The sequence below is a fragment of the Myotis myotis genome, unplaced genomic scaffold (assembly GCF_014108235.1).
Source record: "Myotis myotis isolate mMyoMyo1 unplaced genomic scaffold, mMyoMyo1.p scaffold_m19_p_12, whole genome shotgun sequence".
NCBI classification, from domain to species: Eukaryota; Metazoa; Chordata; class Mammalia; order Chiroptera; family Vespertilionidae; genus Myotis; species Myotis myotis.
The window spans coordinates 39,715,581-39,735,359 of record NW_023416316.1 but is presented as its reverse complement, the minus strand read 5'-3'; the positions used below and the strand labels follow the sequence as shown (position 1 = coordinate 39,735,359).

General features: G+C 40.0%; 1 protein-coding gene across 1 annotated transcript in view; it reads left to right on the top strand.

The window, feature by feature from the left end:
* Nucleotides 1-19,779, top strand: part of TMC1 (transmembrane channel like 1) — a 122,412-nt gene that overhangs the window by 90,412 nt on the left and 12,221 nt on the right. Inside the window, exons 12-16 of the mRNA XM_036329113.1 lie at nt 2,276-2,455; nt 2,574-2,735; nt 3,583-3,711; nt 11,970-12,037; nt 18,200-18,439. Coding sequence (XP_036185006.1) covers nt 2,276-2,455; nt 2,574-2,735; nt 3,583-3,711; nt 11,970-12,037; nt 18,200-18,439 — 779 coding nt within the window. The remainder of the gene's footprint in view (nt 1-2,275; nt 2,456-2,573; nt 2,736-3,582; nt 3,712-11,969; nt 12,038-18,199; nt 18,440-19,779) is intronic.

The window sequence follows — 19,779 nt, the reverse complement described above, 5'->3', positions numbered from 1 at the left end:
GGCGTTGACCCCCATCACCCTCCAATCGCAGGATCGGCCCCTTGCCCAGGCCTGACGCCTCTGACAGAGGCGTCAGGCCTGGGCAGGGGACCCTCATTTCCCCCCATCACTGGTTCTGCCCCCAGCCCAGGCCTGATGCCTCTGGCCCAGGTGTCAGGCCTGGGCAGGGGACCCCCAGACCCCTCTGATTGCTGGCTCTGCCCCTTGCCCAGGCCTGATGCCTCAGCCAGAGGTGTAGACCCCCATCACCCTCCGATCGCCTGATCGGCCCCTTGCCCAGGCCTGACGCCTCTGCCAGAGGTGTCAGGCTTGGACACGGGACCCCCATCTCCCCCCGAATCACTGGCTCTGACCCCCGCCCAGGCCTGAGGCCTCTGGCCCAGGAATCATGCCTGGGCAGGGGACCCCCATCTCCCTCTGATCGCTTGTTCCACCCCCCGCCCAAGCCTGACGCCTCTGATCCAGGCTTCAGGCCTGGGCAAGGGGACTATCATATCCCCCCAATCCCTGGCTCCGCCCCCCCAGCTCCCCGCGGTTGCAGGCTCCGCCCCTGCCCAGCCTAACGCCTCTGGCTGAGGCGTCCCGCTCAGGCAGCGGGGACCCGAAGCTGCAGCGGCCCCGCGATGGTGGGCTCCGCTTTAGGCCCAGGCAAGGGACCCCTAGCTCCTGGGACTGCCAGCTTCGACTGTGCCCAGCTCCCATCGCTGGCTCCACCCCTACTTCCTGCTATCACTGGCCAGGGCGGCAAAGGCGCCTTGCCACCCAATTCTCCGATCATGGCTGGGGGGCAGGGCAAAGGTGGCCCTAGGGCCGCCTTTGCCCTGACCCCCAGCTCTTAGCTCCCCCCTGGGTTTCCGATCACTGTCAGTGGCAGGGGGCTTCTTCCTGCTTTCCCTTTCGCCTCCCTGCATTGTGCCTACATATGCAAATTAACCGCCACCTTGTTGGCAGTTAATTTGCATATAGCCCTGATTAGCCAATGAAAACGGTAGCGCTGTACACCAATTACCATTTTTCTCTTTTATTAGTGTAGATAGTCTAGTACTTCTAATCAAAATATGGAATCCAGGATGTGAGGGCGATCTGGCTGCGACATCTGTCACCCCATTGATCGCCAGGGTTGATTCGGCTGATCTGGCTGGCTAGGCGGGTGTCCCCCTCCTCTCTCACCGATCCATGTGCGTCCCTCCCGAAGCTGCGCGCTCGGTCGAAGAGGACGACCTTCCCCCCCCGAGGAGAGGACCGGTCTTCGGTCAAGGGTATACGAGTAGCTGCGCTCCCCTGCTAGAACCTCCAAAATATGGAATCCACAAGGGGAAATAGGAAATGTTTAATGGTGGCAGTTCGAGCCAGGTATTTATGAAGGACAGTTGCTAATGTTACCTGAAACATTACCATAAATCCTTTTTTTTTAATTTTTTTTTTTTTTTTAGTTTAAGGAAGGCTTTTCCTCCACCATAAAAGTAGTACCTGCTCTGGATTTTTTTTCCTTTGACTTAATTTAGCCAAATAATATAATTGTAAGGATGCCAGTCAGTCAGGAGGGAAGGACCACACATTTCCTACTTGCCCTATTTCTCTCCCCCACCCCCAACCCCTCTCTCTCTCATCATCCTCTTGCTTTTGGCATCATGAACCAGTCATCCTTTTGAAACTGTCTTGCCTTGGCTTCAGTGGCTTCAATAACATCATACTATATGTTCTTCTTTTGTTTCCCTGAATGTCCTCTGTGGGTTTTTTTTGATAATGTGCTTTTTCTTTTGCTCCTAACAGTTTGCATGTCCCTGAATTCAATGTTTAGTTCTGAGCCCATCTCAAGGAAGTCATTCATTCTAACTAATTAAACTAACTCATATGCTGATGATTGTCAAGTTATTATTTCTAATTTGGATCTCATTCTTCAAGCAGATCATTTTCCATTGCCTTTGGAAATATGTTGTGTAGTGTGTATCATCATATCAGAATCAGTTAGCATAAAGAACAATACGGGTTCTTTGGGTAGTGAGTGATGTAAATTGCATCCCTCATTATACCAGGAAACACTGTTATTACTGGCACATATACAAGCTCATATACATCCAGATCTTGAGACTGTGAGTTGATATTGACTTTGATGTTTTTTATTAAGATTAAATTTTTAAAATGCACGAGATAATCTTCTTTAGTCTAATAAAAGATCAAAGGTATCTAGCTGGAACTTTGCAAAAGTCTGGAGGAAAGCAATAATAATTTCTAAATACTATTAACCCAATTTATCCCTTGTGTCTCCTTGTAGATGAACATGGTCATGTCCCTCCTGGGGATGTTCTGTCCAACATTGTTTGACTTGTTTGCTGAATTGGAAGACTACCATCCCCTCATTGCTCTAAAATGGCTACTGATACGCATTTTTGCTCTTCTTTTGGGCAACTTGTATGTATTTATTCTTGCCTTGTTGGATGAGATCAACAACAAGGTAAATCGTGTGTCTGGATTGCCATCAGCATGTTGTTACATTCCCAGTCTCAAGACTGCCAGACATGCATTTGATATCTGTGTTATGTTCACCTTTGTTGCTATTTCTTGCTTTCTAGATTGAAGAGGAAAAGCTAGTAAGGGTCAATATTACCTTGTGGGAAGCCAACTTGATCAAGGCCTACAATGCAACACTCACTGGAAATAGCACCGGGGCACCCTTCTACGTGCACCCTGCAGATGTACCTCGAGGACCCTGCTGGGAAACAATGGTGGGGCAGGTAATATCACAAACAGAAGTGCATGACAGTTAATGGATTAAAAAAGAGCAGAGTCAATAGTTCTTCCATAAGTGTGGCCTAATTTTTTATTGCTTAAACTAATAAAATACAGCTAAGATTTATTGAATGCTTACCATGTGCTGGCTGTGAATTTCATATACATTATCTCATGCATGCCTCACATCCATTCATTGAGGAAAGTTCTCCTTTTATACCCCTTTTACAGTTGCACGTAACAGAAGGATTGTTTTCAAGCAGTGAGTTGTTTACTACTTATTGGTGTTCTAATAAAGCAGATTGTTGTTTTAATTTATAATACTGTGGGGCTTAAGTATTTTCCAGTGTTTTAATTGACTGTGTATTTTCTCCTGAGGATTTCTTGTTCACAACATTTGCCAATTCTTTTCCTAATTGGATCACCCATCTATTGTCATACTGATTTGTAAAAGTTTTCATGTGTTAGAAAAATGAATCTTCTATCATCTATGCTGCAGGTGCTTTTTACAAGTTTGTCTTTAAAATTTATAAATATTGCTGTTTGCCAGATTAAATTTTATACTTCCACATGGCAAATATTTTCCTATTTTGGGATATTGTGTGATGCTTATAAAAGTTTCTCAGTAATAAGTCTTTTAATACAGTGATTTTGGAACAGGAAATAATTATTTTTAGACAAATAAAATAAGAGTGAAACATTTTTCATTTGCTAGACATGCCCAACTAGTTTCTTTACCATTAATTGCAGTTTTCATGCTCATACTGTTTAGAAACATGACAAATTCGCTGTCAACACTAGGACCATTTAAAGACAAAAATGCAAATTGTAATGCAGATAATATCTCCACAGGAATTTGTGCGGCTGACTGTTTCTGATGTTTTGACCACTTACGTCACAATCCTTATTGGGGACTTTCTCCGGGCATGTTTTGTAAGATTTTGCAATTACTGCTGGTGCTGGGATTTAGAATATGGATATGTAAGTATGATACTCATGTTCTCTTATCAGATTATTCTTTTGTGGCTCATGGTGTACACACACTATGCAAGAAGAAGATATCTCAGGATTTAGAGGGTGGGATCTACTTTTTATTATTTATTTTATTTTTTAAATATATTTTTATTGATTTCAGAGAGGAAGAGAAAGGGAGAGAGAAATAGAAATATCAATGATGAGAGAGAATCATTGATCAGCTGCCTCCTACACGATCCCTATGGGGATCGAGCCAGTAACCCCGGACATGTGCCCTTCACTGGAATTGAACCTGGGATCCTTCAGTCCGCAGGTGGATGCTCTATCCACTGAGCCAAACCAGCCAGGGGGAATCTACTTTTTAGATGTCAATACAGTAGTTCCCCCTTATTTGCAGAGAATACATTCCAAGACCTCCAGTGGATGCCTGAAACCACAGATAGTACCGAACCTATATACACTATTCTTCCCTACATAGACATGCCTTTTTACTTAAAGGAAGCACTTTATGGTATGGCTTCCTTTTGGCATATCTTACTTGCCAGCATCACTAATCTTGTGTTTTGGAGCCATTATTAAGTAAAAATGTTATTTAAACACAAGCACTGCAATGCCAGGACAATTGATGTGTTGACTGAGATGGCTACCAAGTGACTAACAGGCAGGGGGCATCTGCATATGGATGCACTGGACAAAGTGATGACTCACATCCCAAGCAGGCTGGAGCAGGGGGATGCAAGGTTTCATCGCACCACTTAGAACAGCGGGCGACTTAAAACATACAAATTGTTCATTTCTGGAATTTTCCATTTAGTATTTTTGAACAACAGTTGACCATGGATATCTGAAACTGTGGGAAGCGAAACTGTGGATAAGGAGGGAACTACTATAAATGAAGTCCAATGAATATGGTTTTAATTTGGGCGGGGGGGGGGTCAGACTTGAATATCATGGCTCACAATATTCTCATCAATTAGCACAGGATGGCTGAAGCAATGGATGGTGAACTCAGTAAGTCTTGGACCCAGAGTTAGCTCCCTCCCCACGAAGCTTGCTGGCATTTCCAGAAACAGGGCAGGATGGATAGTGTCAACCTCTTATTCTATTAATGCCTTGGAATGCTACTAAATAAACTCCTAGACATGGATCCTGGCTAGTCCCTGTGCAGTACAGTGGGAAATAGAAGAATTTATTGACTATAGTGCTTACTTCATAAAGCTCACAATCTAACAAGAGCTCAGCAGAGACAAGCAGGGGGCTTTTGAGGAGGTTTCGAGGAAGGCCCAGGGTACTGACAGGGCTCTGGCAAGTGGTGGAGCTGAATTCCAGCAAGCTGACTTTCTTCCATGCTGTTGTCATGGAAGTCAGGTTTCTTTGACTTCATCACCAGCTCACTGTCTACGCTCAACCCCGGATCACCACACAAAGTTCGAAGGCGGCAGCAAGCACATATCACTACTCTGTGGTCTAAGACACTCCAGCGGCCCACCGTCCCTCTTTTGCAAATGAAACAGTCATCTTGGGAAATATGACCTGGGGGTTGGTTGTACTCATTTGCTTAAAATCCTCCAGTAGCTTAGTTAGAAGGAATTCCAAATCCATGTTTAGTCCTGTTAATTCCTTATATGATCTGTTTCTTTTCTTTTTCTCTGAGCTCACCTCTTACTGCTTTTGCTCTTTCATTGGAAAGTCCACAAACTTGGGATTCTTTCTTATGCTCCAATACAAGATGGTCCTTTCATTGTCACTAGCTGTTCCTCCCTCCAGGGATGCACATTCCCAGAATTTGGCATGGCTCATTTTTTTTTGTCATTAAAGACTCAGATTATATCACCTCTTTAAAGCTCTTCTCTGGCCGCCCATTCTAATGTAGCCTACCAGACACTCTCAGCACACTGTTTTATTTTCTTCATGTGACGTATAACCACGTGACATTTCCCTTTTTAAAAGTGCTTATGATGTGTCTCCCTCTGTTAGAATGAAAGCTCTATGACACAGAGGCCTTGACCTCTATGCTTAGAACTACTAGTATGCCTGTCACATGGCAAGCATTAGGTGTTGACTGCTGGTTCAGTGTTGAACCTCCTCATTCTAACATCATCAAGGCAACACCATGCATCTATTGACAGATTTCTGTTTGCTTCCAGGCATGGAATCAGCTCTGGCTTAATGTTTTTGAGCCCATGATGTTTCTCTTCTCACTAGTGAAGTGATATCCTTTACTGCGGATCTCCCTTCTGTCTCATGCCCCGAGTCTCAGGACAAGTCCTACATTCAGAACTCCGGGCTAGCTTCTCGGCCTGGCTATCTGACTTTGAAATCATGACCTTCTCTTAGGTCATCTCTATCACTCTCACTGAAAGTGGCTCTCAGACGAGCCAAAAGCAGTTAGGTAATGCTCTTTGGTGAACGATAGTGAGGTAATGCTATAGATCCAGGATGCTGTTGCATTGCTTTCCCGTTCCCTGCTATGAGGTATTCAGCTGGCTTGGTTTCATTTCTGTTTTCCTTGCCTGATTCAGCTCTTCTGATGCAGACATAAAAATTGCCCTTTTTTTGTTAGACTATTGCTTAGCTTATGCTTGCTTTTTAGCACTTTCTTCTTAAGTGCTAGAAAATTTTGCTTTAAATATGAAGTCAATACAACATGACCTGGATGCATAAATGCTGTAATTAAATGATTGATTTATTATCCATTGAGTGCTGACAGTGCTCTTGAATTAGTACAAAGTACAGAAAAAAACAAGTTTCTGTCTTAGGTCATAGAGAAAGAATTTTCTTCCATGTTACCTTTGGAGAGTGCTTCAGAGAGAAGCTCAACATTAAAACAATTTTTCAAGCATTGAAGTTGGATGATGGATCTCTGATATGGATTTGATTATCATTGATCCACCAAGTGAACAGCTTACACAAATTGAACGCCTACTAGGCACGAAACATTATGGGCAAACTCTGGTGCTGGGTGATAAAGGGATACAGAAATAGAAAAGATGTAAGTCTTAGGAGAGGTTGCACACTTGGGTTTGCAAGCTAGATTCAACTTACAGATGGTTTTTTCCTTTGGTTCACAGAGTGATTTGTTTGTTTTTAATGAGCTAACATGTTAGAACTGGAAGATTTACATTTTAAAAATATGAATTTATTGCTTTGCTAATGTAGTTGAAGGACTGGAAACTTTAGACTCATATTCCCACTCCAGAGAAATTGGCTGGAGCTGAATAACCACTGCCCTCTTCAGTTTTATTCATTCGCCAGTTTCTTACATTCTTTACTACTCTTTAATCTTGCAAGCTTCCATTGTCAGTGCCTAGCAGAAAATGCAAATGCCATGGGAGAAATCTACTGTGGTTGGACTTCCAGAGGGGAAGGGGAGAGGTCAATAGAAATGCAGACATTGCAGAGGAGGAGGCATTTGAGCCAAGTCTTAAAGGATGATCAGAATTTCAAAGGCTTGAGATGGAAGGAAGCATTCTCAGTGAGGGACATTATACCTTGTCCAGCAGCTGGAAAACATGGGCAGTGCAGGCAGAGAACAGAAAATCTGTAAAATCCACTCTGAGTTAAATATGAAAATAAAAATCACAGGTAATCTCACCACTATGGCATTGCTTATTTGGATTATTTGAATCACATAGTATTAACATTTAGTTTTATGTTAATAAAGGAATACTGTAGATTCATTATAGATTTTTATAAACATATTTAAAATGTATATATGTAAATGTATTTTATATATTATTCAAATGTATAAAATACATTTTTATTAAAACATATATTTAATGACTAGTTGCCTGCTTTTTTCACCTAACAGTGACCATTTTCCTATGCTGTTAACTCTTCTTTTATGACATAGTTTTTAAATAGTTGTGTGATATTCTATATATGAATATACCTTCATTATACATTAAGCTGATCAGGGGTGGAACTAATAGGTATGCTCTAGAACCCATGTCTGATCAACTTCAAAGCCATCAACTAGATTTCCATCATGTTGGTTTTCACTGTAATTCATAACCTTAGACATTTAAGGGAATCTGCCACATGATGACTAATTCATGGCATATGCAATTTAAGGTACTCCCAGGCTTAGACAGGTCACTTGCAGTAGAATAAAGTTAGCAGAAGAGGTTTGGATATAGAATTAGATGATAAACTGATGTTCTCTAGCTGATAAGAGATATTATTTAGCCATCCAGGAAGATGGCATGAAAAGAATCAGTAAGAAGTCATGGGTATCCCATGAAGGGGTGAGAACATGGGAAAAGGGACAGCACAGGCTGGATTTGAAGCTCCACTTGAATACTGGACAGTATCTGTCTACAGGCAACTAGGATTGAAGTGCTAACCTCAAGGCGTTGAGTTGTCCTAGTAGATGAGGCTAGGATTTGTCCTCAGTCAGTGGTTCTCATCTATGAGGGTACATTAGAATCCCGTAAAGGCAGGATAGGATTTCTGATTCAGGAGATCTGGGTTGGGCCTGAGAATTTACTCTCAAGCTCCCAGGTAAAGCTGCTTGCTGGTCTGGGGACCACACTTGAGAAGCATTGCCTTAGAGACACAGGCAGGCCAGCCTGCAGTTCTAAAAGGAGTGGTTCCAACCATGGGAAATGAGATTTGAGAGAAGAAAGTCAGGCAGGTCATAGCAATAACAGAATTCTATCTGAGATCCTGAATTACACTTCACAATATTCAGAGGTGGATCGATCTGCCCCAGGTAGCTAAACTTGCAGAGAGAGTGGGTTTTCCCAGGCTCTTTAGTCCAATGAGCATCATACGTCTTCCCTCTGTGTAGATGACTGACTAGCCCATCACAAACAAAGATCCCAATATAAAACAAGGTAATTGTTAATCCCTTGACTATTATGGACCTTAGCCCAAAACCAAATGGGCTCCTTGGTTGCTGACCCTTAAAAATCTTATTAGTGAGTTTATTATTCGTATCCCATTTGAAACATTCATTAACTCAGATTTCAAGAAAACCTTTTTATTCCTCAAGCTTCATTTACCTTTAAACTTTTTAGATTTTAGAGGCAATTAAACACATTGCAAATTGATTTACACTGACGTTATTAAAATATTGATTTAAAATTTAAACTGTAATATAATCTTATATGTTTAAAAAATCCACCTGTAAAAGAATGAGCATTAAATTTTATGTATGTGTATATGTGTGTGTGTGTGTGTGTGTGTGTGTGTGTGTGTGTGTCTATACGTGTAGGGTTGCCTTCTCGCATTTGTTTTATCTTTAGAGTGGAAGTTTCTGAGCTTAATGTCTACAGAATGAAATTAATTTCTAAGCTATTTACAGAAAAGCAATTCTTTAATAATTGGGTCTAATGTTCAACCGACTACATATTTTAAATTAGATAGGGATTTTAGAAATTATTTAGTTTAGAAGTTAGCAAACTTTCTCTAGAAATGGCTGGGTAGTGTTTTTGCTTCTGCAGGTGTGATATAATGAGAAATGCTTATTTTGGTCTTCATTCCAAGCTCCTGGCACATAACTCCTAATATATTTGTAATTTCATAAACAATAAAAGTGCTAGGAATATCTTTGACTCTGGTACCTGACACAGAGCTCCTAAATTCCTTGAAATTTCTTGGGTGATAGGAACATTTTTTGTTCTCATGAAGTAAGTCTTGGTGGACTTGGAAAGCTTCAGGATGTGGTCTGGTCATCGGAAAGTCCAAGCCATGATTAGGAGCTTCAGATTTTAAGCCTCTTCCCCCATCCTCCAGATATGGCTCATGGACCATAGTGTGCCTAATCTAATTTGTTTCATAAATTTATCTATGAGGAAACCGAAGCCAGAAGAGATTAGTGACCAGCTCAGTTCACCCAACTAGGAAATGGTTGGGCAGAGTCTTACTCTCAGGTCTGCATGCCTGTCAAGTATCTGTATCACCAAGCCACCTGGGTTGGTAGGACTGCTCTATACCCTTTGTCAATTTATGCATCAAAGCTTCTATTCCTCCAGCTGTCCTTGCTGCATACAGGTACTCTGTGTGTCCTTTGAGTTTTTCTAGTCACCTGGTAAAAATATCTTATCTCAAATGACCTTTAAGCGGTTTGAGTGCTTGTGAGACTAAAGGGAATGCAGTTCTGAAAGGTTGCATTTTTCACTGTCTGTGGTTTATTGGGCTAAATCATGACACTATTCTAAGAGGCCAACTTTGAAGGTTTGATTTTGGAACTGACACAGAACAGAGCTGCACTAAGTCTACAGATGTCATAGGCCACCCAGCTGAGCGTTTGTCAAATGTGTTATGTGATCTCTCAGGGCTCCAGGAGAGGAGAATATATGATCCCGAGCAAAGTTCTCCTAGGGAAGGAGAAATACTCAGAATTGATGTTTCTCATGATTGGAAGCATTTTTTTTCTCCATGAGGGCCACGTTTTTTTTTTTCATTGTTGATTTTATACCAAAGATTGTCAACAAAGTCTCTTTTGTAGCACCTTATAAATGTTATAGATCTAGATAATTAACAAACACTCTGTATATAATTTTGCAATATCTTGAGTGAATTTGTGCTGAAATCATCCAGGTCATCTTTGTTCTGCCTAGTATAATAGTGCTATCTATTGTTTCATTCTGTATCATTTTACCTTGTTATTTAATCATTCTTGTTATGCCATTTGCTGTTTATCCCCTGAATCTATTAACAAGGCACATTGCTTGTATCTTTCAGTTGACTAGGAGAGTACCACTGCCTTTGGGAATGTGATAAAGTTGACCTAGATTCAAGAAGTCTTTAGCAAAGCATTTAGCAAAGAATTCAAGAATTCTTTAGCAAATCTACCTTCTTACAAATATATGTTTGGGTTCTTGGGTTTGGGAATAACAGAGACACTTTCAGGTCATGTGTGTATGTTTGTGTGTGTGTATTGGGGAGGGAGTTATTATAAGGATATAAATGGCCTGAAGTTACATGTGCAGATGTCAACATCTGGGGCGGTGATAGGGACCTACCACACTCATGGTCTCTTGGCCCTTTCACTTCCTATATTTTTCCTGTTCTCTTTTGCTCTTGTAACCCATTCCTCAGTCTCCTTCCTGACTATTCTCTATTTTAAATTAAATAGAGGTAGTCCTGCTGTCATGGCTCAGTGGTTGACCATCAACCTATGAATCAGGAGGTCACAGTTTGATTCACGGTCAGGGCACATGCCTGGGTTGTGGGCTTGGTACCCAATGTGGGGGCATATATTGATATTTCTATCTCTCTCTCCCTTTCTGAAATCAATAAATATGTATTTTTAAAAATTAAATAGAAGCAAACTTTATTACCTTTGCTAATTAGCATTAATCCCATTGGTAGAAGCTTTCCTTATAGAATGCCTAATATGTCACCAGGAAGCCTTTGGATGGGCCACCCTAGGAAGATACCTACCTCAGTTCCTATCAGTGGCACCTCTGCACAAAGAACTGCCTGGTCCTGCCACCCTATGCAGGGTCGTATCATCCCAGAGACAAACACTGGACATCCAGTTCAATAAATTCTTTAACTTTTGTTGTGTTTCTTTATAATTATTTTATTGTAAAAGAAATTCACATATTTTTATTGAAAAATATTTTACAAGATACAAAACTTGAAGAAAATAAAAGCTATAACCCATCCCCACATGAAATAACTATTAATTTTGTTGAATACTTCCAAGTCTTTTCTTTACACATAGTTTCATAAAGAGTTCATAAAATAATGAATGTATAATTTTGTATATTTTTCATTTAATGTTAAAATATAGTTTTCTCTTGTGTATGCAAATACTCTTCCAACATGATGTAATTAGCTGTGATATATGTCATCTTATAGATAAACTTTAGTTACTGAACCAATATCAGACATTTAGATGGCTTCATCTCTGCTTGTTTACATTTTTCAACACTTAAGATAGCTTTAAGACAAATTCCGAGAAGTAGACTTAACAAGAGTGAGGTGTTTAAAGCTTTAAATATGTATCCTCAAATTGTTTTTCTAAAAGGCTGCTCCAATATTTACTCTCCCCAGTGGTGTATGAAAGCCTATCTCACCACGCTTTCACAGCACTGCATGACAGCATTTTAAAATGAGTTTTACAATGTTAAAAGGGTGCTTTATTGCTTAACTTATTGCTAATTATTTGTCATATTGATCATCCCGCTATTGTTGCTGTAAGAAAATAGTTGAGAGCTTAGCCATACCTATGTAGAAGTATAAACCACTTGCCTTTCAATATTCACCCCATGAGATACTAATCCAGTGAATGTCTGTGTCTCTTCTAGCCTTCATATACTGAATTTGACATCAGTGGCAACGTCCTTGCTCTGATCTTCAACCAAGGCATGATCTGGTAGGCCAGCTGCTGGGTAATCTAGCACTTTTTGAAAAGCCTCCAAGATCAATATTGCATAAAACACTGTGGCCCGGTGCCAAAGGAGATCACAATCTGTGTCTAAGTCAACATCTGCGTTTGTAGAATGGGTGGCTGTGAATAGTTTACTTTTTTCTTCTTCAAATCTTTAGTTTTGGTCTTCAAATGCATCTGCCTGTTTTTCCCAGCACTCCTTCATCAAGTGATGGGCACCTGTGTTCTAGTTGGTAGATTATTGGAAAGCGTTTTATATTTTCTGTCCTGTGACACTAGGATCTAACAATGAAACATTAATGATCACATTACTACATGTTAAGAATGGGATAAATTGTGAGATCTTTCTGAGAAACTGATTTTATCTTGTCATCACTATTGAATACATTTAAAATACAACTTATAGCTACTGTTAAAAATAGTATCTTACAAAAAAAAATAGTATCTTACCAAATCCAATAATGTATAGAGATAAAAACACATGTTTTAGGAAGGTCAAGTTAAAAATATGATCGTTATTTTGGAACTTGTTTCACAGGGCCATTTGCACATCAGAATTATTCCTTTTGATGTACAAAGGATTGTCATATCTTTTATCAAATGAAAGCATTCTCTCGGAAAACCTTGACAGGTTAAGATGAATTGATATAGTCAAAGCCATTTTTTAGTTTAAAAATTGAATCACAGCATCCAATTCATCTGGGGACCATGTGTCTTGTAAATCTGTCACTCAACTAAGAGCACGCCAACCCACAAGCAGTTACAATTGAGCTTCTTTATCCCGTTGATACGTGTCTACTATAATATTGTGCCACTGATCACACCATTGTCCTATGTACAACTACTAATGACTAGCTCAGTTTTTGCACAAGCATCTTATGTTACTCAAATCTTTCAACCATGGCTGGCCTGAATTATTAAACCTTTGTGAGACTGGACCTCGTGCAAATGTTAAAATTGTTTTACTTTAGTAATATAAAGACCATAGCCAAAGACCCATTCGTGCTGCCATGGGGCCTGTCAAATTCCTGGGCCTCATTAGATCAATCACTGCAAAGAAAAGATTATGTTCTCTATTATCAGGTGTATTTTAAATGTACTTTTTGGTTAAATTCGCAAGTTATGGCTTATGCGTCCAAGGAGTGAAATGCATCCTTTATTCTCCACGCAGAGGAAAGTCAAGGTGGTCCAACGTATGACTAACAGAGAGTCAAGGTAACAGCCTCTGTGGGTCCTGGATCTCTCCTTTCCTGGAGAGGATTCTGTTGTCTATAAGCCTAATGTGGCTGATTGAGGGCTGCAACATTGCTACTGCAGGAATGAGGAAGCACTGTGTTATATCAGTTTTAAAACTCCCTGGCTCTTGCCCCGACTGGTTTGGCTCAGTGGATAGAGCATCAGCCTGCAGACTGAAAGGTCCCAGGTTCGATTCCGGTCAAGGGCATGTACCTTGGTTGCAGGCACATCCCCAGTAGGGGGTGTGCAGGAGGCAGCTGGTCGATGTTTCTCTCTCATTGATGTTTCTGACTCTCTATTTCTCTCCCTTCCTCTCTGTAAGAAATCAATAAAATATATTAAAAAAAACAAAACAAAAAAACTCCCTGGCTCTTGCAGAGTGCCATAAATCCCTCAGGCCTGGGGGGTGCCATTTGTACACACATGTGCTGCATGTCTCTTTCTTATTCTTTCAGAATTTAGACAACACATTTGCCTAGAAATTCCTTTTCATTATTAGAAAAGCTGTTGTAATGGCTGCCTGATTGTTTTCACTTGCAATTTCACAACTGTTTCTATATATTGCTATTGTTCATATTAACATTCTGAAATATCAAAAAACCTTGTTCTCTCATGGGTAGATCCATTATCAAAATCTCTGCAATATCATTGCACTTTTGCTTTCTATGTATTCATCCTTGAGCTGTTGAGCAAGCCTTGCTTCTGATGAGTCTGAGGAGGACTTTAGAAAGTGAATGTGCTTTTTGAGTAGACAAAGATAGCCACACACCAGAGTTCCAGAAGCAAAAGAACTGTTACTCACCTTCAGGTCAACCCTTTGTACAAATTCTCTTTTTCTAACTCCCAGGAAGTTGGTGAGGGAGGTGTGTGGAGTGTGCAGCCTACCTTTCACAGGCTCTCTTGCAAAAGGGCACTCACTCATGGTAATCTATTTCATGAGGCATTAGGATCTGATAACTGGGTTTGACCACTTGTTACAGAAACAATCAAGAGAGCATGGGGATTTTGAATCTAATTTCTTTCGTTTGTGACATGGTATATGTCAGGCGCTTTAGGAGTTTCTAAATAGTGGACATTACTTACTCTGATGTTATTAAAGTCAACCATTTATAGATAAAAGTCCGTTTGTTATGAATTGACTGAAATGATCAGTAAATCTTTATATTACACATTTATTTTGTAAATTTATCTTTATTATTGAAAGTATTACAGATGTCCCCTTTATTCCCCTCACTGACTTCCCCCTTCCCGCCTCACCCCCCAGATATTCATAGCACTATTGTCTGTGTCCATGGGTTATGCAAATATGCATATAAGTTCTTTGGTTAATCTCCTCCCACACCACCCCCTTTATGTCTGAGATTCCTCATTATTTTTGAAATAGGCAGCATAGGCTTTTGTAATCACATTTTTTTAAGTGACAAAAGCACAAGTTATCTGTATTGTAGCAGGATATAGAGGTAGCAAAGAACACACAGTGAGAGAGAAGATAGGTTTGGACATTGCTCCAACATTGCCTTATGGTATACCCTCCTGCCAATCTTTCATCTTTCACTACCTCATTTTCTCAGTTGATCACACGTGAATAATTTGCCTGACATATACCATGTCACTGGAGTAATAAGAAGAGCTAAATAAAAGAAGCTTTCATCTACTTTGATCTTCTTGGAAAAAAAGCATTTTATTAGGCTAAGGTATTACTGTGATCTTTGCTTGACAGATGATGGGATCAAGTCTGGGTAAGGGACTTAGTGAGCCAAGCTGATTAGTGGTGAGTCATGAACAATGACAGAGTGAGCATTAAGGTTCTGATATCAGTGTGCCAGGACCTGTTTTTCTAGGTTATGGCTCTGTGTCATTTGTTCAAAAGGCCTATGTGATATTCATTTGGAAAATTTTAAATTTATTTGTCTATAGATGTACATTCATATAATAAGTGTGTACATATATATGCATAGAGACAAATGATGCATGTGGGGGGGGGGAGTAAGAGATCAACCAAAGGACTTGTATGCATGCTTATGAGCATAACCAATGGACACAGACAGTAGAGAGGTGAGGGCATGTGCTGGGGGGGTGGGAGCAGCCAGGGAGAGGTCGATGGGGGAAAAAGGAGACTTATGTAATACTTTTAAACAATAAAGAATTCAAATTAAAAAAATGATGCATGTATATATGCAAATATATGTGACTTTAGACAAGTCTTGTTCTTGAATTACATACAAAATTGTACCTAAGGAGAGACTAGGTTGATCAGCAATGAAACATAGACCCAAAAAATTAGACTCTATAAGTCTGATGTGGGCTGACCAAGGGTTCCACTCTGTAACTTCCCCTTTCTTGGAGTCCTACGCAGGCATCATGAGGACCCACCTGGAATGGCTGGTCAGAGTAGTGAAGAGAGCGAAAAACACACAGGGCTGTTAGTGTTTTCACCCAGCAGTGAGACACCTCTTTTTTTTTCCTTCTCTTTTTTTCTTATCCCACCCATTGCCCCCTGCCCCCCACTCATGCCCTCATGCCCCTGCTGTCTGTGTCCATTGGTTGGGCTTATATGCATGCATACAAGTCCTTTGGTTGATCTCTCTCCCTACCCCCATCCTCCCCTACCTTTCCTGAGAGGTTTGATGGTCTGATTGATGCTTCTCTGTGTCTGGATCTGTTTTTGTTCATCAGTTTATGTTCATTATATTCCACAAATGAGTGACATCATGTGCTATTTATCTTTCTCTGACTGGTGAGACACATCTGTTTTATTCCTATTTTATTAACCAGAAAAAAATCACATAGCCAACCCTGACTTTTAGAAGGGTTAGATTAGTGATTTTCAACCTTTTTCATCTCATGGCACACATAAATATTACTAAAATTCTGCAGCACACCAAAATACATGTCATATATATATATATATTGCCAATCTAACAACAACAAATGGTATATTTTGATCAATTCACACTAGATGGCTATTGTTGTGTTGGCTGTTGTCATATTTTTTTTTTATTTGACAATCTAAGGGAAAAGAGGTCAGAGGCCTTAACTAACTAGTCAGGTATTGCATGTTTTAAAAACTCTTGCAGGACACTGGTTGAAAATCTCTGGGCTAGAGCATCATCCAAAACCACATGACATTATGAATATTAGCATTTGGGAATATTATCTAGTGCTTTGGAAGACCTGTACTCATTCACTTGTTCATGCTTTTGTGGTTCTAGGTTCTTTCTTGCTAATCTGTAACCAAGGTACACTATGCTTTTCCAAAGTTTATTTTCTCTTTTTTAAAAAATTAATGGAGTTTATACTTTAGAGACATTTTAGATTCACAGCAAAAGTGAATAGAAAGTGCAAAGTCCTTATATCCCCCTTGCCCTTACACATGCACAGCCTCCCCCATTATCGAATCCACACCTGAGTGGTACATTTGTTACAACTGATGAACCTACCTGGACGTGTCATTATCACCCAAAGTCTGTACCATTTAAAAAAATTAGTTTAACTTCCTACAAAGTCTCTTGTCAATTCAATGCAGGATGTTAAAATATCATTCAGATCTGTTGTGTGGAATCCTAGCAAGACAATATGAATTGTGTCAAGATTCCACTTTTCAATGAAATTGTTTAATGTTGGGTTTCATAAGTTCAGTTATAGCAGAAACTAATTTCTTCATCTAACTCAGTTCCAATCCCCAAATAATATACCAAATTTACATTGAATGGATTAAAATGATAATCCTAACCTGAAATGTTCAGGTTTTTATTATAGTTTGGACAGTTTTAAAAATAGGACTCTGTTTAAACTTCTAAAATAAGTAACATCTAAAACCTCTTTTTGGTTTTGAGCTAATTTCTATTAACATGGTTTTATGGTGCTAATGAATTTTCTCATCAAATAAGATTAAAATTTATTTCGTTGCAATAACCAATGATATCATAAAGTAAGAATGACCTTAGAGAAGTTTCCTAATTAGTTTTTGTTTAAAATACTTCTAAAATATCTTATATACAAAGCAGTGATTTCCAGGACAAGCTAATGTAAAAATGTAGACAGATAAAGTAAACTGAGATGTGTTGAATTTCATCTCAAAAACACATAAAGCTTTGCTATGGGATATCAACAAAACATAGCATATTAGACACAAATACATCGTTCCCATCAGCTCAAATAAAACTATTCAGTGGAGATGTACGCACACACACACATAACCCCCCACACACCCTCAAGCACTTTTTATCCCATTCTTGGTTCCAGAAAAGCTGGGGGATCAGCACAATGGAGCACCACTGAAAGGCACACCTGATTTGCAAAGAGGCCATGTGATATGCTTATATTTTGTGTACACAGTCAAATAACCTACATCTTCTCATCCATGGCTAACATCAGAAGGTTCCCAGCACTAGTATTTCCTTGCCTACATGATTTAATAATTTCTCTTTCATTAAATGAGAATTTATTAGCCACGACAAAAATACTTAATCCAAATGTGCAGTTTATTTGAGTTGAATGAGTGCTTTTTTAAGAGTCAGTTATTAAAAAGTTCATTTTTTGGCTATGTCAATTAATTATATGCATATTAACGGAAATGAAGTTTTTTTTAGAAGTAGGAGACAGAAAGAAAACTAATGTCATACATATATATACTTACTCTGTTGTAATTTAAACTTACTAATAGTAGATATGATTAGTAATCTATATAGTTTCTATGAAGGAAGTATGTATACAATACCTATAATAATGGGGGAGATGGTAAAATGTGTGTAAAAGATGGAAATGCATTATTTATACAAAGGGCTTGTGTGGTTGAGAGTGGCATTTTCTGCCTTTGGCAAGTAAGCATGATGTGACACAAACAGGTGCTGTGTGGCCTTGTTCCGGAGGGAAGACCTGAATTGACCCAAGTTCTGTTTTCCTTTCTAGGATGGGCTCTTTCTTTGCTCCCAGCCTCCCAGGCATCAATATCCTTCGGCTCCACACATCCATGTACTTCCAGGGCTGGGCCGTGATGTGTTGCAACGTCCCTGAGGCCAGAGTCTTCAAAGCTTCCAGATCGAATAATTTCTACCTGGGCATGCTCTTGCTCATCCTCTTCCTGTCCACCATGCCTGTCCTCTACATGATCGTCTCCCTCCCGCCATCTTTTGACTGTGGCCCCTTCAGGTGCTTGTCTTTGAAATTCCATTTGGGCATAGTTTTCTTTCAGGCTTGGGGATAGGAACGGTCAATCATTGTACGAGTTATTTTAGTTGTTTTCAAATGATGGCATTTTGGTATGTGGCAATGAGATCCTTTGGGTATTCTGGCTCATTCTGTGTCATGGAGATTCTTAGGCAAGGTCCATCTATTTTCTCATGTGGGAATCATAGAAGGGAAAATGATTTAACTGCTCCAGGCTCTGCCTGGGTAAAATAGGGACAATCAATCTGAGCTATTTCCATACAAGGAGATAGCAAAGAGCTAGTCTATAGGTGAAGGTTTTCCTGATGCTGTGCCTTCACATCCAGACAATTGAAGCTATTGCTATGTCTCATGTCAACCACCACATTGAAAAAATAAAATATAACATAAATAAATATAGCAGACTACGCACATGCCACCTATGAGATGGAATCATTATCCTATATAATAAAAGTGTAATATGCAAATCGACTGAATGGTGGAACAATGGAACAATAGATTGCTATGATGTGCACTGACCACCAGGGGGCAGGTGCTCAACACAGGAGCTGCCCCCTGGTGCCAGTGCACTCCCACAGGGGGAGCATCGCTCAGCCAGAAGCCAGGCTCATGGCTGGTGAGTGCAGCGGCGGTGGCAGGAGCCTTTCCTGCCACCGCTGCAGGAGGGCAGTAAAAAGCGAGGGGTCCCAGACTGCAAGAGGGCGCAGGCTGGGCTGAGGGATCCCCACCCCCAGTGCACGAATTTCGTGCACCGGGCCTCTAGTCAGATAATAACATAAAGAAGGTCTTACAATTTATAATCCATGCTACATGCCAGTAAAATATTAAAGCTGTTGCTCACATACATTCTCCCTAAATAACAAGGATAAATCACTTGAGTAGTAATAAAGAGTCAAGAAGGCTTTTTCATCCAATTTGGAAATGTACCTTCTACAGTTTTCTAACATCCTTTGCTCTCTAAACACTTATCAAGACAGCAAAGTTCCCAGGATCTGGAAAATTGGACTTCATCCCATAAAGGGATACATCTCCCACAAATCCCCCCCAGAGATCTGCATGTTGAGTCACCGGGCAGCATACATTTGAGCTGTTCCTCCTTTTCTGTGAAGAAAATATGAATGTGAAAAGCCATGTGAATGTCAACCGTGATGCCATAATGGCCACATATAATTTCCCTGTCATGCCGTCAAACCCAAGTTACTAAATTAAAGTCAAAGGCTTTGTTGCCCATCTGCTTAAGTATAAAGGAGGCATTTCACTCTAATAATAGTTTGAGTTATTATTGCTTTACTGGAAAAGAAAGAAAGAAAATGTTAAGCCAG